This window comes from Balearica regulorum, chromosome Z (genome assembly GCF_011004875.1).
Source record: "Balearica regulorum gibbericeps isolate bBalReg1 chromosome Z, bBalReg1.pri, whole genome shotgun sequence".
Classification (NCBI taxonomy): domain Eukaryota; kingdom Metazoa; phylum Chordata; class Aves; order Gruiformes; family Gruidae; genus Balearica; species Balearica regulorum.
The window spans coordinates 23,803,479-23,820,235 of record NC_046220.1 but is presented as its reverse complement, the minus strand read 5'-3'; the positions used below and the strand labels follow the sequence as shown (position 1 = coordinate 23,820,235).

The 16,757-nt window shown below is 41.5% G+C and overlaps 1 protein-coding gene across 3 annotated transcripts in view; it reads right to left on the bottom strand.

The window, feature by feature from the left end:
* EPB41L4A (erythrocyte membrane protein band 4.1 like 4A) overlaps nucleotides 1-16,757 on the bottom strand; it is a 146,822-nt gene that overhangs the window by 86,559 nt on the left and 43,506 nt on the right. For all 3 annotated transcript variants that reach the window (XM_075740053.1, XM_075740051.1, XM_075740052.1), the window contains one exon: nucleotides 4,989-5,093. In XM_075740053.1, the coding sequence (XP_075596168.1) occupies nucleotides 4,989-5,093 (105 nt within the window). The remainder of the gene's footprint in view (nucleotides 1-4,988; nucleotides 5,094-16,757) is intronic.

Here is a 16,757-nt window from a genome sequence, read left to right as displayed (position 1 = left end):
ATGCAGCTTTAGGTTAAGCAGGTTTAATGCGAGAATTCGGTTAGGGATGGTGAGGAGGCAACCTGGCCAGTGTGAGATTGAGAAGTGCAACCAGGTTTCTGGAAGTAAGAAAAAGTTTTTGTTATCAACAGACCTTTAAAATGCTTTTGGTTGTCTAGCTTTCTGCAATAAGAGAGTTTCAAAATCTTTTTTGTAAGAGATGCTCTAATAGCATGACTCTTTTCAGCATGCCTTTGTGATTTGACAAGGGAAAGCCCTTGGGCTTTCCTTGAGCCCTTTCCCTCATCAAATTCTGCTCACCTTTTCCTGATATATTATGCGTTAAAATTGCCACTTCCATTCTCTCTTTTGTGAGCCTCAAGAAAATACTGGCCTCCTGCCAGAACAGTAATTAGCACGACTATCCTAAGGCACACTGGAGATGCCACAAAGGCAGTAGCAAAGGAACTATGTGGGGAGCACCTGGGAGCTGCAGGATGGCAGGAACCAGAAGTGCGAGGGGGAGGGGACCTACACAACCCTCCTAACACCAACCTACCCAGCATTTGGCCCCTCCTTCACTAAAGAAGAGGTACATCACTGGGCCAGTTTTCCCCAAATACTAAAACAATGAGAGGGAGTAAAAGGCAGGACAGAGTTTCCTAAGTCACTTTCAGCTTCTGCAACAAAGATTCTGGTGATCATGTCTCACCTGAAAATACAAGATGGAGCACAATGTCCCATATTTCTGGCAGATGAGACAAAAGACAAAATCGCCCTGTCAATCAGGACCCAGCTGACTATCCACATAAAGAAGCATAAAAATTGTATCTGTTCTCAGCTTAGCCGAACTTAAGTGTCAGCAGTTTCTGCAGCAATGCAAAAGGCTCAGGTGAAGGGCTAATGATGAGGCACACTGAGAGATTCAGTGGCACTCAAAACTGGTCTTCCTTTTAAGTATTTGCACAGAAAAAGGTACTCATGTATTACATTAAAAAGCACTATGCAGTCTGTCAACCCAAGCACTCAGAGATTAGGAAACACTACTGACAACCTATAGCTTTAGTTCAACCCATCTGTTTATTCTGGCATAGTTTTATATTACAAGATTTTTCTTTAAATATTCTATGTTGGATTTGAAATAATTATTTGTATTGGGTTTCCATGGCCAAGGTTTTGCTAGCGGGGGGGAGCTACGGGGGTGGCTTCTTGCCCCCATGTCTGGTAGAGCCAATGCCAGCCGGGAAGAACTACAGCCCGTGGGAAGGACTCACATTGGAGCAGTTGGTGGAGGACTGTCTCCTGTGGGAGGGACCCCATGCTGGAGCAGGGGCAGAGTGTGAGGAGTCCTCCCCTTGAGGAGGAAGGAGCGGCAGAGACACCGTGTGATGAACTGACCACAACCCCCATTCCCCATCCCCCTGTGCCACTGCGGGGGAGGAGGGAGAGAAATGGGAAGCGAAGTTGGGCCTGGGAAGAAGGGAGGGGTAGGGGGAAGGGGGTTTTAAGATTTATTTAATTTTCTCATTACTTTACTCTGATTTTTATTGGAAATAATCTGATTTTCCCAACTTGAGTCTATTTTGCCCATGACAGTAATTGGTGAGTGATCTCTCCCTGTCCTTATCTCAACCCAGGAGCCTTTCACTGTATTTCCTCTCCCCTGTCCTGCTAGGACGGGAGTGACAAGTGGCTTTCGGGGGCACCTGGCCTCCAGCCGGCATCAATCCACCACATTATTACAAGATGCTTTTTGTTTTTCCTTAGAAGTCCTGTCTTGTTCAGAACACAAGATAGATAAAGCTTACCCACTGCAAGAAGAAAGTGTCCTGGCAACCCCTAACCTTTCAAGAACCTGAGTTTGAAAATTAAATACTGTCCTTTTAGCATTAGAGTTCTGGGGAATGTCATTAAAATGAAATTTGTGTAATATCCACAAATTACTACCCTTGAGACGGTGTCATCCAATTCATACTTTATCTTACTGTTGATGGTCTTCCCAGTGCCATCCAGTTCTGTCAATCTGTTTGCTCCATCCAGCTATTCTCTCTCACTTGCTAATTAGTTTGTTAGCTGTTCAGGAAGAGACCATTTTAATGCTATGTATTCATACACTACATGGCACAGTGAAATCCTGTTCACTGACTAGAGCCCTACTGGTACTACTAAAATAATTATGATACCACCCACATAAGAGGTACCACACCAATACAGCATTTAAAAGACCACCTGGAAGTGCTGAGGTGTGCAAAAGTAATGGGGGAAATAACTAAACAAGTTCTTTCAAACCCTTAATAAAAAAAGTGTTTCTTTTGTGACTGGGTTGCAGTCTTTAAAATACATAGTTTTGTCCACCCTTTATTCATCATTCAGTTAAATATATAGTATGACAAAAAAAACCTGACAGAGCAAATAGTAAAATATTCCCCACCACAAGCAATGTATTAATAGGTAGCCAAACCTCCAAACACATTTTTCCATCTGAGACTAACTCAGGAGCATGGTTTTAAAACTAATTAGCAAGGTAACCTTTTCCCCCTTCCCTTAGGGAATCTATTGTGGCTAATACAAAACATATCCAATCCAAAATTCAAATCTAGGTTTCTTGCCAGCCATTACAGGACTAATTCCCACAACAACCCAGACAGTTTTAGCCAAATTCAGTGCACAACTGAATGTATGTTTACAGCTAAAGCACAAGGTGTTGTTTGTTGCGTGGAAGCTCTCCCTTATTCTAGCCATTCTTAAGAGTTTACAAGATTCCACTAAAAATAGCAAGCTAGCAGCAATTGTCATAAAAACTAAACACAGTAGCACAGGTTTACTCATTTATGAACTTTCCAGATAAAACAATCAACTTTTAATTACAGGCATTTTCATAATATATTGCTACAACACAGCCCAGGTGCAAAGCCTGCAGCAGAAACTCAGTTGGTCACTGTGGTAGCATCTACATGACAGGGGAGATGCACTCCGTAACACGGCCCACCATTGTGGTCTCTGTTTGTACCTCCTGGCTGCTTCCCAGCAGCATGTCAGGACACAGCTGATGTGTGTACCGCTCTCCCACACACCTGGTATTTCCCCGCAAAAAAACCTGCAGGTGGGGGGAGACACACAGCACTCCTGTCAGGGGACCAGGAATACAAGCACGCGGCAGAGATGCCTGCCTACCAGTGCAGAAGCCAGGCAAAACACGGGCTGGTACACCTCTGTGCAGAGAGAGGATGGAGCTCCATATCTGTGCTAGTACAACCTGTATCCCCATGACATGACTGGTGTTGGTGCAAGAGCAAGCAAACAAGGGAGGTGGGATGAATGCCTTCTAATCCATGGGAAAATCAAGAAGCACTGTGGCTTCCCAACCTTGGGCTAGCCAGAGAAAAAAGACAAAGGCTAACATTAAATTTACACCACTACAGCATCATGTGAGAGAAAAAGGCAAAAAGGCTGTATTTGTGTTTGGAGATAACAAGTTAATGGGGTTATGGCCTACAGCTCATGCACACTACCGTAATACAAAATGCACTGGTATCATACAATCAAATCATCTAGTCTGTTAGTAGGATGCATCCTAAAATGTACCTTTATGTGTTAAGCCTTCCACAGAAGAGACGTAATCTTCTCTGATGTTCATAATGCCATTTACACCACTAAATATACAGTGTGTGTATGCCTCTGGAAATGTTCCCAATAATAGCCATTTCTACTTTATTTGCCTCTACAGGAAAAAGGTAACACTTTTAAGAGCAAAAAATACCTACCTGCTCTTCATTCACGCCTCAATTTCACTCAGGAAATCAAAAATACTGGTTTTAACACTCTACTTTTAGCTCACAGCTACATCTGAATTCTCCACAGAATGAAACTTGGTTAGAAGCTTATCAAGGAACTGAATTCATAAATGTCTAGACTATGGCACAGAAACAAAGATATACTGAGTAAGGTAGTCTGTAGCTCTCAGCAGCAATCAATAATCTTCTGCTAATATTGTTCTGACGTCAGGCTCTAAATGTTCAACTTGAGCTAAACAGAAGAAAATTGGCAAATATTTAGCCAATTCAATAACTATTATTTTTAGATGAAACATGACATCTCTTGATTGTACATGTCATTGTACCCTCAGCACAGAACAGTGCCTTTAAAAGCGTAACTGTTTGACTTAATTTAACCACAGGCATTATTCACTTTATAAAATTATGGTAATATGAAGACCACCCTATGAATACAGCATTGGTCCAACCTGCTGGGCATCCCCTGCTCGACACCTCTGACTGCAGTAAGTCTGCACAGGCAATGTTGGGGGGAAAAGCGGCACTCCAGACAGCACTGCCCCAAGCCACTGCCTGCTTTGGCTGAAACATTAGCCTGGTTTTGATTTTCTTGCCTATATTTAGGACTGTAATCTCCTGATGGAAAAAGCTCTCAGATGTCTGGTGAGTCCCTGTCAAGAAGGCTCAAGAGAACACGGGCTCAAGGACCCAGAGATGGTTCGGGCAGAATGAAAATGTCATTGACAACACCCTGATACCTGGGTCTCTGTCAGTGAACAGGCAGCCACCACACCAACCACATGATACACTCTGAAACAGGGGTTCAGCCAGTGGTCCAAGTGAAACAGCCCATGACATGCTCAAGGACGTTGCTTCCCAGACATCGCAGGGCCAAGCAAAGCTGGATAGCATAGTGCACCAAGCACTGGCTTCAGGGCACAGTATTAAAAGGGAAAAATATTAATCTTACTTTCATATCATAATTTTGTACTATTTATATTTTTTTCATTTAGTTTTCAACAAAATTCAGCATTTGATTCTGTTCCTATCTAAGATATTAATGGCTATTCCAAGACTTTAATGCAAACAAACACACAGAAATTATTACTGGAAACCCAAATCAGGAAAATAGTGAACATTAGTGAAAGTATGACAATCTAATGCTCTACAGGCAAATGGCATAAACACGGTAAATTTTACATATGGAAAATCCAATGTGTCATGCCTTTTACTCACCGTTTGATGACTTCGGTCACAGTAGCGCAGTCCAAAGTAATCTATCTCCGCTAGGTTTAAGTGACGAAATACGTAGCCCAGGACAACCGACCCTTTCGTTGACTTCTGTGGGAAAGAATTTACAGAGCCTTTTTACAAAGATGCTCTGCCTTTGTCAGCTATGTGCAGTGGCATTCATGCATTCAGTTAGCTTTGTCTGAAAAAAAAAAAGGAGGCAGCTCCCAGTGCCTTTAACAAAAAATTCAGCTGTACAGAAGAAAATATTTTGTCCTCATACAGGTTTAATGAATCATTCTGTAAACGCTGTTAGGTACGTGGCAGGTCAGTAGTTTCAAAATACAAAACAAAACAAAAAACCAAAACCCAAAAACGCTCAAGTGTACTTGCATAAGCACGATCCTGGTGAATCTTGCATTCTTCTATGAAATTTATGTTCTCTGATCAAAATTCTAATCCCCATGACATATTTAATTCTAAAATCATACTCTCCCTTCCAGTATGGGCCTGTTACTCAAACTCTGACAACAAAGATGAGGAGGCCAAACTCTGCTCTTAAGATCTAAATTATACATCGTTAGCTGCTCTGTTACTACTCTTTGTAAAGAAGGTTAAGTTTTATTTGTTTTCTTTTAAAATATTTTTGACAGTAGAAGAGGGAGCAATCCAACACCCTGAATTGAAATAATCCTGTTGTTTTCTTGTAAAGTACTTCATTAGGGGTTTATGCCAGTATTTGCAAACAATGCTGGGGACAGTGTTGCAAACAACACTGTACTGTTGAGAATGCCTTACAAAAAGCTCACTTCCACCTGAATGCCTCTTATTTGTCAGTTCGCCTGGCAGCCTACAACAAACAGACTAGGAAGACTGAGAATAATTACACAGAATGATCCTCCCTCAGAATCAATTAGAGCCTTTGACTATTACAGCCCTAAATTCCACAAGAAAATATGGACATAACTCAAAATTAGGTTTTGGTTAATGGCTTCATATTGTATAAACTGCTAGATTGTAGTAAAGTCACCAGAGAGAAAAGAAACAGGAAGAGGAAGCTGTGGGATATTTTCTGTGCTATTTAATTTTTTAGCCTATGAACAAATACCAAAATTAAAATGGCAGGTAATATTTATTTTAAAATAATTTAATTTAGCTTCACATAATGACAGGAAAGATGCATCCCTTTTTTTTCAGCAGGTGCATTTGGTCAGGATTTGTACCTAGTCAAATGGACAGGGCCAATACAACCATTTCAGATGGCCACTCACACTCTCAGCAAGCCATGACAAGGTAAGTATCTCTGGTAGGCTGGGGAAGTGTGTATCCATGCTATTCATCAGATTTACTATATATTTGCTTAAATCAGGAGAAGGTTCTCAGTGTGTAACAGTCTAAAGCCATCATACAGGTTGTTTACTCTAAGCAACTGTAATTACATATTCCCTCAGCATGTACAGTGAGACTTGATGATCAACCATAAAACAGAAAACAATCTGGGGGAAAACATTATTAAGGTGAGCAGATATTCACTAAATCTCATTTTAGCATTTTGGATAACGCAGAAAAATACAAGGATTTTATCATCAGAGTCCTCAACAAGAAACTGAACTTGCCTTTTAAAAACAATGCAAGACAAAAATCAGCCCCTCTGAGCTACAGAGTGACTACCAGGAGCACTACTGCAAAAAGACAGAAATGAAACAAAACACAATTTAGTTTTTTTTTTTAAAATATAGGTTAAATTATTAGACGGCAAGGATTTAAGACTGAAGACTGTCCTGTCTCATTTTATCTTTAAATCAGTTGTTATTCAAAGAAGCAGGAGAGATGTCCCACTAAAAAGCACGTAATTATCATTCATGTGTCACATATGGCAAATAACCTTCACCACTGGAACTGTTTCCATTATCATTTAAACAGTACCACAATGCCTTAGGAACTTAGGATTGGACAGGCATCTCTAGAAACAGACACAGGAAAACAAGAAGCCCTGACTCCAAGCAACACACTACTGGGAGTAATCAAAGATACTAACATAACAAAGAAGCTTAAGTGTTATAGGAGTTTATTTTACATAACTGCACCTGTTTAGGATTCAGCTAGCCTTCTTGGCTGGAAATCTTCAGTCAGCTGAGGACTGCAGTGGGCTCCACATGAAGAGTCTTTGGGACAGCTTTCCTCCCATGGAGGCTAAAACTAGTGCTTTATCCCCAAGAAACACGCACATTTCACACCTGATTTGGCTGAAATGAAAGACTCCCTTATTTCCTTTCAGAGATAAAGGGTAATAATGAGTAAAAAACTTTTTAACTGCTTTTAACTTATATTGTTAGGCTAAGAGAAAACATAAATGCCTGTTAATTTATGCTCTTGACACAGCAGGGTCAACACTTCCATCATTGCAGGTCCTGCAGGAGCAGGTGGTCCAGCTGTGAGCAAAACCATCCAACTTACAGTGGCTGGGGGTTCTCCCCCCTCTACAGCAGCAAGATGCTCAACGCTTTGGTTATCCTCTGCCAAAACAGACTGTGTGCAGGAGTCTCTGTACCCCTTCTCGCCAATCTCTTCTACATCCTTCAGCAATGCCTGCATGTACGCAAGGCAGTGCTTCACAAGGGAACTCTCAGGATGAGAGCCAGCAGGTATCCCCACACTCCTCTAACCTCACCTTCCTTAACCTCATATTTTCCCAGCACTGAGGAGCACTCTTCCGGTAAAACACCGACCCTTGCTGAAATCACTGCAGCCTCATTTTCAATTTAAGTTCTCATTTCAAGCCACATGATTTCAGGGTTTCATGCAAGTAAATTGCCTCTTCAAGTGGAGTTAAGAAAGCAGTTTTGCTGACAAAATCCTAAGTGGCTACTTCTCAGTCCTGAAATACATTTTTACTGCATTTGAAGAAAGTTCTGCAAACTAAGAAAAGCCATCTTATTTCCCCTAATAAAATTACAACAAAATTCAGCAAAACGGCAAACTAAAACTATCAAAGATGTTAACAGGATTACGTTCACATCATATGGCATTGCGAAAATTACATAATCTGCATTGCATTAAGCTCAGACTTGCTAGAGCCTTGCATTCTTAGGAGTAAACCCAAGTATATTTGAAAATATCATCAGCAATCCTTTCAAGAGAGAACAAAGAATTGTTCGAATGAGTCATAACATCTTGCTTTACATGTTAGCACTGTGGCTTCATAAACCAGAAAGGCAGGTTTTTACTGGCTGAACAAAATGACAGAACATTCAGGAGAGATCTGTTTTAATTGTACTTTTTAAATCAAAAAGAAATCATTCTTTTAAAAATGGTACATACAATACTATATTTTAACATATTCACATTACTGTATATTTAGTCATCAGGAATTCTTACCTTCCACACAGCTCATTGCTTTTTAGCTCCAATGAGGTTTCTCTAGTTGGATTTTTTTTTGATATTTTCTCTGTTGTATTGTGTACAGCAGTGCAGGCCAAATCAGATCCATGATCGATGTCAACTGAATTTAAAGACAAAGCAAGACATGCAGCAATGTCTGCTTCAGTAGGGTGCTAATCCCTCTCTTGAAAGAAAAATGGTGTAGGTAGTGAAGCCTCTTTTTTATTAAAAACAAAATAAAAAACATATCATCTCTTTTAGTTCAAGCACCCATCATGCCTTTCTCCTGCAAGCAATTCAATCCACAGACTCTACCTCTTAGAACCTTATAAATGCTAAGGAATATGCAGATGAGTTCATGAGCCTTCACTCAAAAAAGGCCTTAAAACCAGCCAGACAGTATCAGTGTACTGAGGCAGACGTACTCCAGACAGTAAACTTCATGCAGCATTTTCAGAGACCAAACTGCAGTATTTTGCCCTAAGAAAAGGGTACTAAGGAGACATGAAAAGTATGTACAAAAGCAGCATACAGTCATGCAAATAAGGGTGAACAGACCCACCAGTTCATCCCATTCCTGGTAGATACGTAACAGGAACAGGTGTCTCTGAACACTTCCTCACTGTTCTTTGTCCGTTTTTCCCCTGTACATCAAGCTCAGAAAAGACCAGACACCACTGCAGTTTTCTTTCCATGACCTTACATCTATAAAAGCAACAAGGCACAAGGCTCTAAAATCAAATTTCTTGGTGGTCTTTACTAAAAAAGAGTAGGCACCCCTTTTCCCCAAGGCGGTCAACCAGCCAGACCTCAATCTGCACACTGCATGTTCAAGCAGAGAAAAATCTTTAAATTAACAATGCTAAATATTTACAAATATTCATCCAGATAAAACAGCTTGACCTTAATTTGCAGAATGCACGTCCAAACAGAGGAGAATTTACATTAGCGTTACGTTATACGTGCAGACATTCCCCAACACAATCACGTAACAGAAGTAAATATTTTCAGAAACTGAGGATTTAACACATGCAAATGTAATACCACAGTCTGCCCTAAGTATACATCATACACATACACCATCCAAACTGTACTAATCCATCCTTCCCTCTTTCCTCAGCTTTCACTGACAGCATGCATGCCAGTGTCTTTCCAGCGTTTTTTTTCTGAGAAGTCCTCACAAATTTACAGACACATGCATGGACCTCCCCACCTCTGTTCCCAAGAACTCGACACAGTGCCAGATCTGTCTGCTGGATATACCCTATGGCATTGACTTTTAAGTGCTGTATGTCAAGATGCCTGTAGACTCGTTTTGTTTTTACTAATGGTCAATCTAATGTCTTCCAGTTAGAAAATGCTATTCTAGAAAAATGTCCAAAGGCGCATCTTATTTGTCTGGTTTTGCAACTAGTGTATCTGTCCTGAATATATAAATACCTTTAAAAATCTACTTAGGGGCCAACTCCTTAAGAGAAGGGCAGGTTCCTAGTAGTAAGGTCTCCAGCTAGTTAAAACTCTCCCCTTGTAACTACTGGCTAGAGTGCACTTTGATAAAAGATACATAGAAGAAAAAGGTTAACAAGAAATAATTAACAAAATATTGGGCTTACGGGAAACTACTTCAGCTCAGTGGGCTCCTTCTTTGGGGTAGATATAAGGAACTGCATTTACTTGGTAAGTAATGCAATTTGTACATGCACAAACATTACAAGAAATGCTCCAAGCAGGAACTGAAGTCCAGGTAAGACAACAAAGGGAACTTAGAGAAAGCAAATAAATAATGGAAAGACAACTAAATTTTGAAAACCTAATTAAATACTTACTAATGCTTTCAAACTGATGTCTCATCAGACATGAATGATATTTCATAAAATGGCAGCAACCGGTTCTGTGTAGAGGGATTTTGGCCATATCAATTTTATTTAAAAATCTGTTCACTATCTATCCTCTAATATTAACATTATCCAGTTCATTAACATCTACATTTACTGTATGACAGATGAGTTAAGGTACCAATAATAATGCATGTCAACTTTTCACTGAAAAGAGCTCTTCTGCAGAACTGAGTAACAATGATCATTTCCATCATTCCCATGCACACTGAATAATTTTTCCATCAAAGAAAGAAACCATTATAACAATAATGAAATTCAAAAATGCAGCACACAACCACTCATTTAGAATGGTTAAGATGTTGGTTACTATGATTTTTCTACTTTTCAGAAAGTACTCTTCACGCATAGCTTTATGACCTGGTGTATCTTCATGACAGGCAGGGGCTCTACGTGTCCTGATTAGGGATGCTCCAGAAATAGACCACAAGCACCTGGCAAAGCAGAAGACAAGTACATGCGAATTCATAACGCATGCACTTGTCGTGCACTCTCACGGATTTATTTTAAATAATTCTCCATGAATACGGAAGATGCATCCCTTTGGACCCACCAAAGGCTGCGAAGCTGAGAGACGGGGCAAGGCCCTTTTCTCTCCAAAGCTGTGAGCAGCTCCACAGTCAAGCAGGGCTCTCATGGGTGCATGGTGGAAGACGAGAGCTCACACCCCAGCCCTGGGCTGCCTGGCCACAGGCAGCGGTGCCCAGCAGGGTGGAAGGGGGAGCCCAACACGCCAGATGCTCTGCAGGAGCCCCTTTGCGGGCAGGCTGCCTGCAGAAGCACGCTGCCCCGGACTAGGGGGAGCAGGGGTCACGCTGCCCACCCGGGAACAGCACCCACCCGGGTGGAGGCTGCTTCACCCGAACCTCACCCTCCTGCACTGTGCCACAGCCCCCCGCGGGCAAATCCCACCAGCAGTAAGAGCAGTGTGGCTCTGCGACGCTTCCCCAAAAGACAGTGCATAAAACCACTCTTGCTCCAAACCCAGGGAGCACATGAATCCCTGCAAGTGTAAAGGCAGCGGGCTTTGGCTGTTTCCGCAGAGCAAAGCTCAGTGCATCCCGAGCCTCTGTATTCTGGCTTGCACCACCTCTAGAGGACAGCTCTGGTTCATAGCCAGCCGGAGCCGCCTTCACAGGTGCCTCAGTAGAGCTCAGTCCATAGAAAGGTCAGCTCTGCATCATTGGAGTGTGCATCTTGCAGAGGGAAAGAAGCAAAAGAGACAAAGATATGTGTGCTTTGAAAGGCTCATTTAATGGAGTGGGCTCCTCTTTTTTGTTATACTTTCCCCTTTCTTCTTTCCCTGCATCACCAATGTCAGAGCCAGAAAAAAAGGAGCCTCTGTCCTTTCGATTAATGAATTCTCTCTTTGTGGTCTTCCATTAATTTTGTGTCTGAGAAGGACTCCACTGTTTTTTCTGGTAACTTTTTCTCTTGACTGAATGATACTGAGTTCAGTTAAATGAATCAAATGATCAGCAAAACTAAGTCTGATACTACCACCTTTGCTTTTGAAGAAGGAAGATAAGAGAAATTTTTCAAAAATGTTTTTTGAACTTAGCTTCATAGAGGGGTCCAAGATGTGAATTGACTTAAGCCATAGATTTAAACTTCTGTGTTATTCCATCATAGCCCAAAGGGAGTTGAAAAAAGGTTAAAGAACAAATTGATAATTTATTTGGAAATTACCATCGTAAGTTCCTAACGCCATAACCAGAGCTTTGAAAAGACTTAGAGAAACAAAGTAGAAGCTAGAGGGAAATAAAAAAAAAAAAAAGTGGGATGACACAGGTAGAAGTCAGGGAATAGCAGAAATAAGTATCCTAAGAAACAGAAGAAGAGGGCGTTTACAGGTGTCATACTGAAGGAAAATGTTATCAAGAGGGCAACAGTGTCATTGGGGCTGATAGCAAGTGCTAATCAGGACACCAAGTTCAGGTTTTTCTTGGAGAGAGGGAGTGTGAGAAGGTGGTTTGCTCTTTGGTCAGAGTCTTGTGGTGCTCTGTACAAACAAGCTTTGGCAGGTATGCTCAACTCCAACAGTGCAGCTATTCATTCTGAATGAAAGAAATGGCAAAATAAAGGATTAACAAGATGTACGCTTATCTTTTCTCCTTCCCATTCTTCTTGCTCCTAAAAAATCCCCAAACAGTCCAACATAACCCCCCCTCACAATTCTACTAATACTTTAAGCCAACTTCTTACAAGATTGTAACTGTATTACTCCATTACTGCTCTGCTTAACAGCTGAAGTAGTAGTAAAATCCTGAAACACTATGACAGAATGAGTGTCTCCTCTTTAATTTTTAAAATTTTCTCTTTCTGAAAGCCTTTTAGTATTTAGCTCTTTACTGACATTCTCCTCTGACAGTCTTGCAGTTGATCAAATCACATGACGTATTTAAATTGTAGGTTCTTGTGCTCCCAAACTGCCATGTTTAATGTGCTCTATAAAAATGCATATAACACCTAATTTAAAAGTGTTTGGACCACTTGACCATGACCAGAGGAAAACTTTAGAGTGTTAGAAGTGAGGCTTTGGTACTTAAAGTGCCTCCATTTGCACATAGGCAGAAATCACAAAGTCTACCAAAGAGGTGGAATAGAACCAAACATACCAGAACTAGATGACTAAAATGAAAAGACTGTGCCTTTGTATTTATCTTCAATTTGTATTTTGTATGTAGGTTGATAGAACCAACCTAGAGATATATTGCTCCAGTAAAACATAAGGAATAAAGGAAATAGGGCAAAAGAAACAAGAAATAAGGCAAAACAACTGAAAAGGTGACAAAATCAAAACTGAAAAGGCTTCAGAACAGATTTATTTTAATACAAGACAACATAAGCAACATAAAAAATAGATTTTTAAAATTGCATCAAATTTACATGAGAAAGATTTCAAGGAAGGCTTCAATGACTGGAAAAAGGTTTTGCAAAAATAATGTAAAGAAAATTAACTAGAAAATGTAGGATGCTTCATTTATATGGAATGAATGTACAAAAACTAAGTACATCATCTCTTCTCTGCCAGGAGAAAACTCTGCTGAGGCACCTGTGAAGGCGGCTCCGGCTGGCTATGAACCAGAGCTGTCCTCTAGAGGTGGTGCAAGCCAGAATACAGAGGCTCGGGATGCACTGAGCTTTGCTCTGCGGAAACAGCCAAAGCCCGCTGCCTTTACACTTGCAGGGATTCATGTGCTCCCTGGGTTTGGAGCAAGAGTGGTTTTATGCACTGTCTTTTGGGGAAGCGTCGCAGAGCCACACTGCTCTTACTGCTGGTGGGATTTGCCCGCGGGGGGCTGTGGCACAGTGCAGGAGGGTGAGGTTCGGGTGAAGCAGCCTCCACCCGGGTGGGTGCTGTTCCCGGGTGGGCAGCGTGACCCCTGCTCCCCCTAGTCCGGGGCAGCGTGCTTCTGCAGGCAGCCTGCCCGCAAAGGGGCTCCTGCAGAGCATCTGGCGTGTTGGGCTCCCCCTTCCACCCTGCTGGGCACCGCTGCCTGTGGCCAGGCAGCCCAGGGCTGGGGTGTGAGCTCTCGTCTTCCACCATGCACCCATGAGAGCCCTGCTCGACTGTGGAGCTGCTCACAGCTTTGGAGAGAAAAGGGCCTTGCCCCGTCTCTCAGCTTCGCAGCCTTTGGTGGGTCCAAAGGGATGCATCTTCCGTATTCATGGAGAATTATTTAAAATAAATCCGTGAGAGTGCACGACAAGTGCATGCGTTATGAATTCGCATGTACTTGTCTTCTGCTTTGCCAGGTGCTTGTGGTCTATTTCTGGAGCATCCCTAATCAGGACACGTAGAGCCCCTGCCTTGCCAAGAAAACATTTTCATTTGCTGCTCTCCTACAGGCTAGCCAAACTACTTCCTGCTACCTGTCAATTGCAAACTGGGTACTTTGGTGATGAATCTACACTACAACCAACCAACACCATCTTTTTTATATATAAACTTATAGTTCATATATTAGAGTGCTTATTTTCAGTTTAAGATTCACCTGTGTTTGAACATATTTTCATTGGAACACATACTGTCCTTTTACAGTCTATGTAATGATCGTTAACCACACTCCCAAAGAGCTTTTCCAAAACTTTATAGCATTTTAATTATTTAAAAGTTTTATTCCCAGTTTAATGGAGTTTAACTTCTCATTTTGATTGACACTAGAAAATTACTTTCTCCTGCAATGCCAATAGAAGGCAAAAGGATACACTTGTTATCCTAAAAAATGTACTTACTTCTTCTGTACAGCTTTGATAACTTGATTGCTACAGTGCTTCCCATAAAACTGATTTGATTCTACTGGAAACTTAATTCTCATTAAAATTTCTCATAGTAATCTTCTGGAATTTTGTTCAAAAAAAAGATTGAAATTTTTTAAAATGCCCTTTTTTTTTTAATAGATGTTCCTCATGAGAGCAATGGAAGATACACTGCGAGTATTTTTGTTCTAAAAGTAGTTTTCTAGATATTCTCTTTAGCAACGCCCCCCCCCCCCCCCAAAAAAAAAAAAAAAACAGTCAACATGTTTGCGCCAGGGCAGGAATACGTTATCAATTAGCAGCCTGTAATGGCTGCTAATGGGGAATTCTATACACCTGCATTCTCTCCTGCCCCTTCTAGAGTTTCTGGCTGTCCCCAAGAGCTGCTATCCAGTGCCACACACTGCACGGGGTCAAATTACCATTTTACTGGTACTGGGCTGCATTCAACTTTAACAACCTTGACTAAAAAAAAAAAAAAAAAAGCCAAAAAAGCCCCTGCATGGGAACGGAAGGACTCTAACTAGACGTGGCAGCAGAGGAGGATGAAAAGGACGCATCCGTCACAGCTCCTCGCTGGTCTTCATACTGTGACTAGTGCTGCCTATCCCTTCACCCCCATGCTCACAGCAAGGGTGCCTCATTCAGCTGTCAATCCACTCCTGAATCATTCAGCTGTCAATCAATTCCTGAATCACTGCAGATTTCAGCACTGCATATTCAGGTAAACCGGAATCTGAGCCAGGTTTTTTTTGAATAATGATACCCCTGCACATAAACAAACACACAAGGCAAGTCTTAAGTTCAAATAACAACACACAAATAACATTTTAAAGCATTAAAGCAACTGCAAACTAGCTAATTCAGCCTCTTGCATGTATGTAACTGTGTCACACAGGACTATCATCATCTTCTCCTTGGCATCATTCCTCATCCCTGGTTGCCAGTCCTGAGCTCCTTAATTAGATCTACCTACCATGTCAGGTGTTTTCCCCTGTGTTTTCCCTAACCACTTCCCAGTTCCTTGTCCTTTCCTACCACCCGTCTTTGCAGAAAGCACCCCCCACGCTCACACTCCCTTGTCACATAAATTGCTGCTTCCCTCAGCCTGTCATCCCCACTGGTTCTCGCATATTCCTTGAACCCCCTGTGCACTGAATCACAGGCCTTTCCTCCCTCGTCTACTTTGACCAATCTACTTCTTCACTCCCTCCCACCAGTTTGGCCCTAGTCCCTACATAAATCAGGCCAGGAAATTTCTCCACAGTGTTGTATTGTGGGACAGGTAATGCAGAAACACATCCGACAACTCCAGACACAGGAAAAATCTTTTCAGTTCTGCTGCCCAAACTCAAGTACCAGAAACACCAGTTACACAAATGATGCAGTGGCCACCAGGACCTGACAGGGAGGGTGAGAGATAGCATCCTTACAGGACTTAACTGATAAAGTTGGAGGAAATCTCTCCTGAGATATTTCAGCATCACAAACAGGCTTATTGTCCATGTATCCTTAAAAGAACAGAGAACAACACCTCCCTGCCATGGTGACCATACTGACAGCAATTATCAAGTCTTTGCTTCAAGACTTTCTCAGATAAAAGTTGTCTGGGTTTCCTTTTCTTTGGCAGCCAATTTTTTTCCTTGCTTCATCCTTGGAAATAACTGGAAATAAACTGTTTTGAATGAAACTTTGTGAAATACCGTAACTCATGACTGAGTTCAAAACTTGATGACTGGCAAACCTACAAACAGACTAAGTAACTTCAGTAATGGTAACAACCCTCTCCCTAGCACATTCTATTCAGGAAGACCCCACCAGCTTTTCAGACTGAATTTATAGCTACTTCCTCAGAGATTTTATTAAAAAGTCAGTATTGTTCTGAACTAGTTCCTGGGCATGGAGCTGTACTGATAACCCAGCTTTCCTCTTCTGAAAAAGTAATGCACAAAATATTCTGTGTGGTTTTAAGAGAAACCCTGGCATATTTCAACCAGTTCATTTTTCTCCCTGTGACCTCCATTCCTTTCCCCTTTTAGTAATTAAACCTTTCAAGTGGTAACTTGATGTTAATCCCAGTGATTCAGACAAGGATACCACTTTCTCACTGCTAAGTCTTCATTTGTTCCCTGAAATGGTTAGTATATTTTGAAGTGCCTTTATATGCTATGGGAAAACTGCATATACCTAAGAACACAATTTTGCATGTTCACATATAAGGAACAGTAGGTCAATG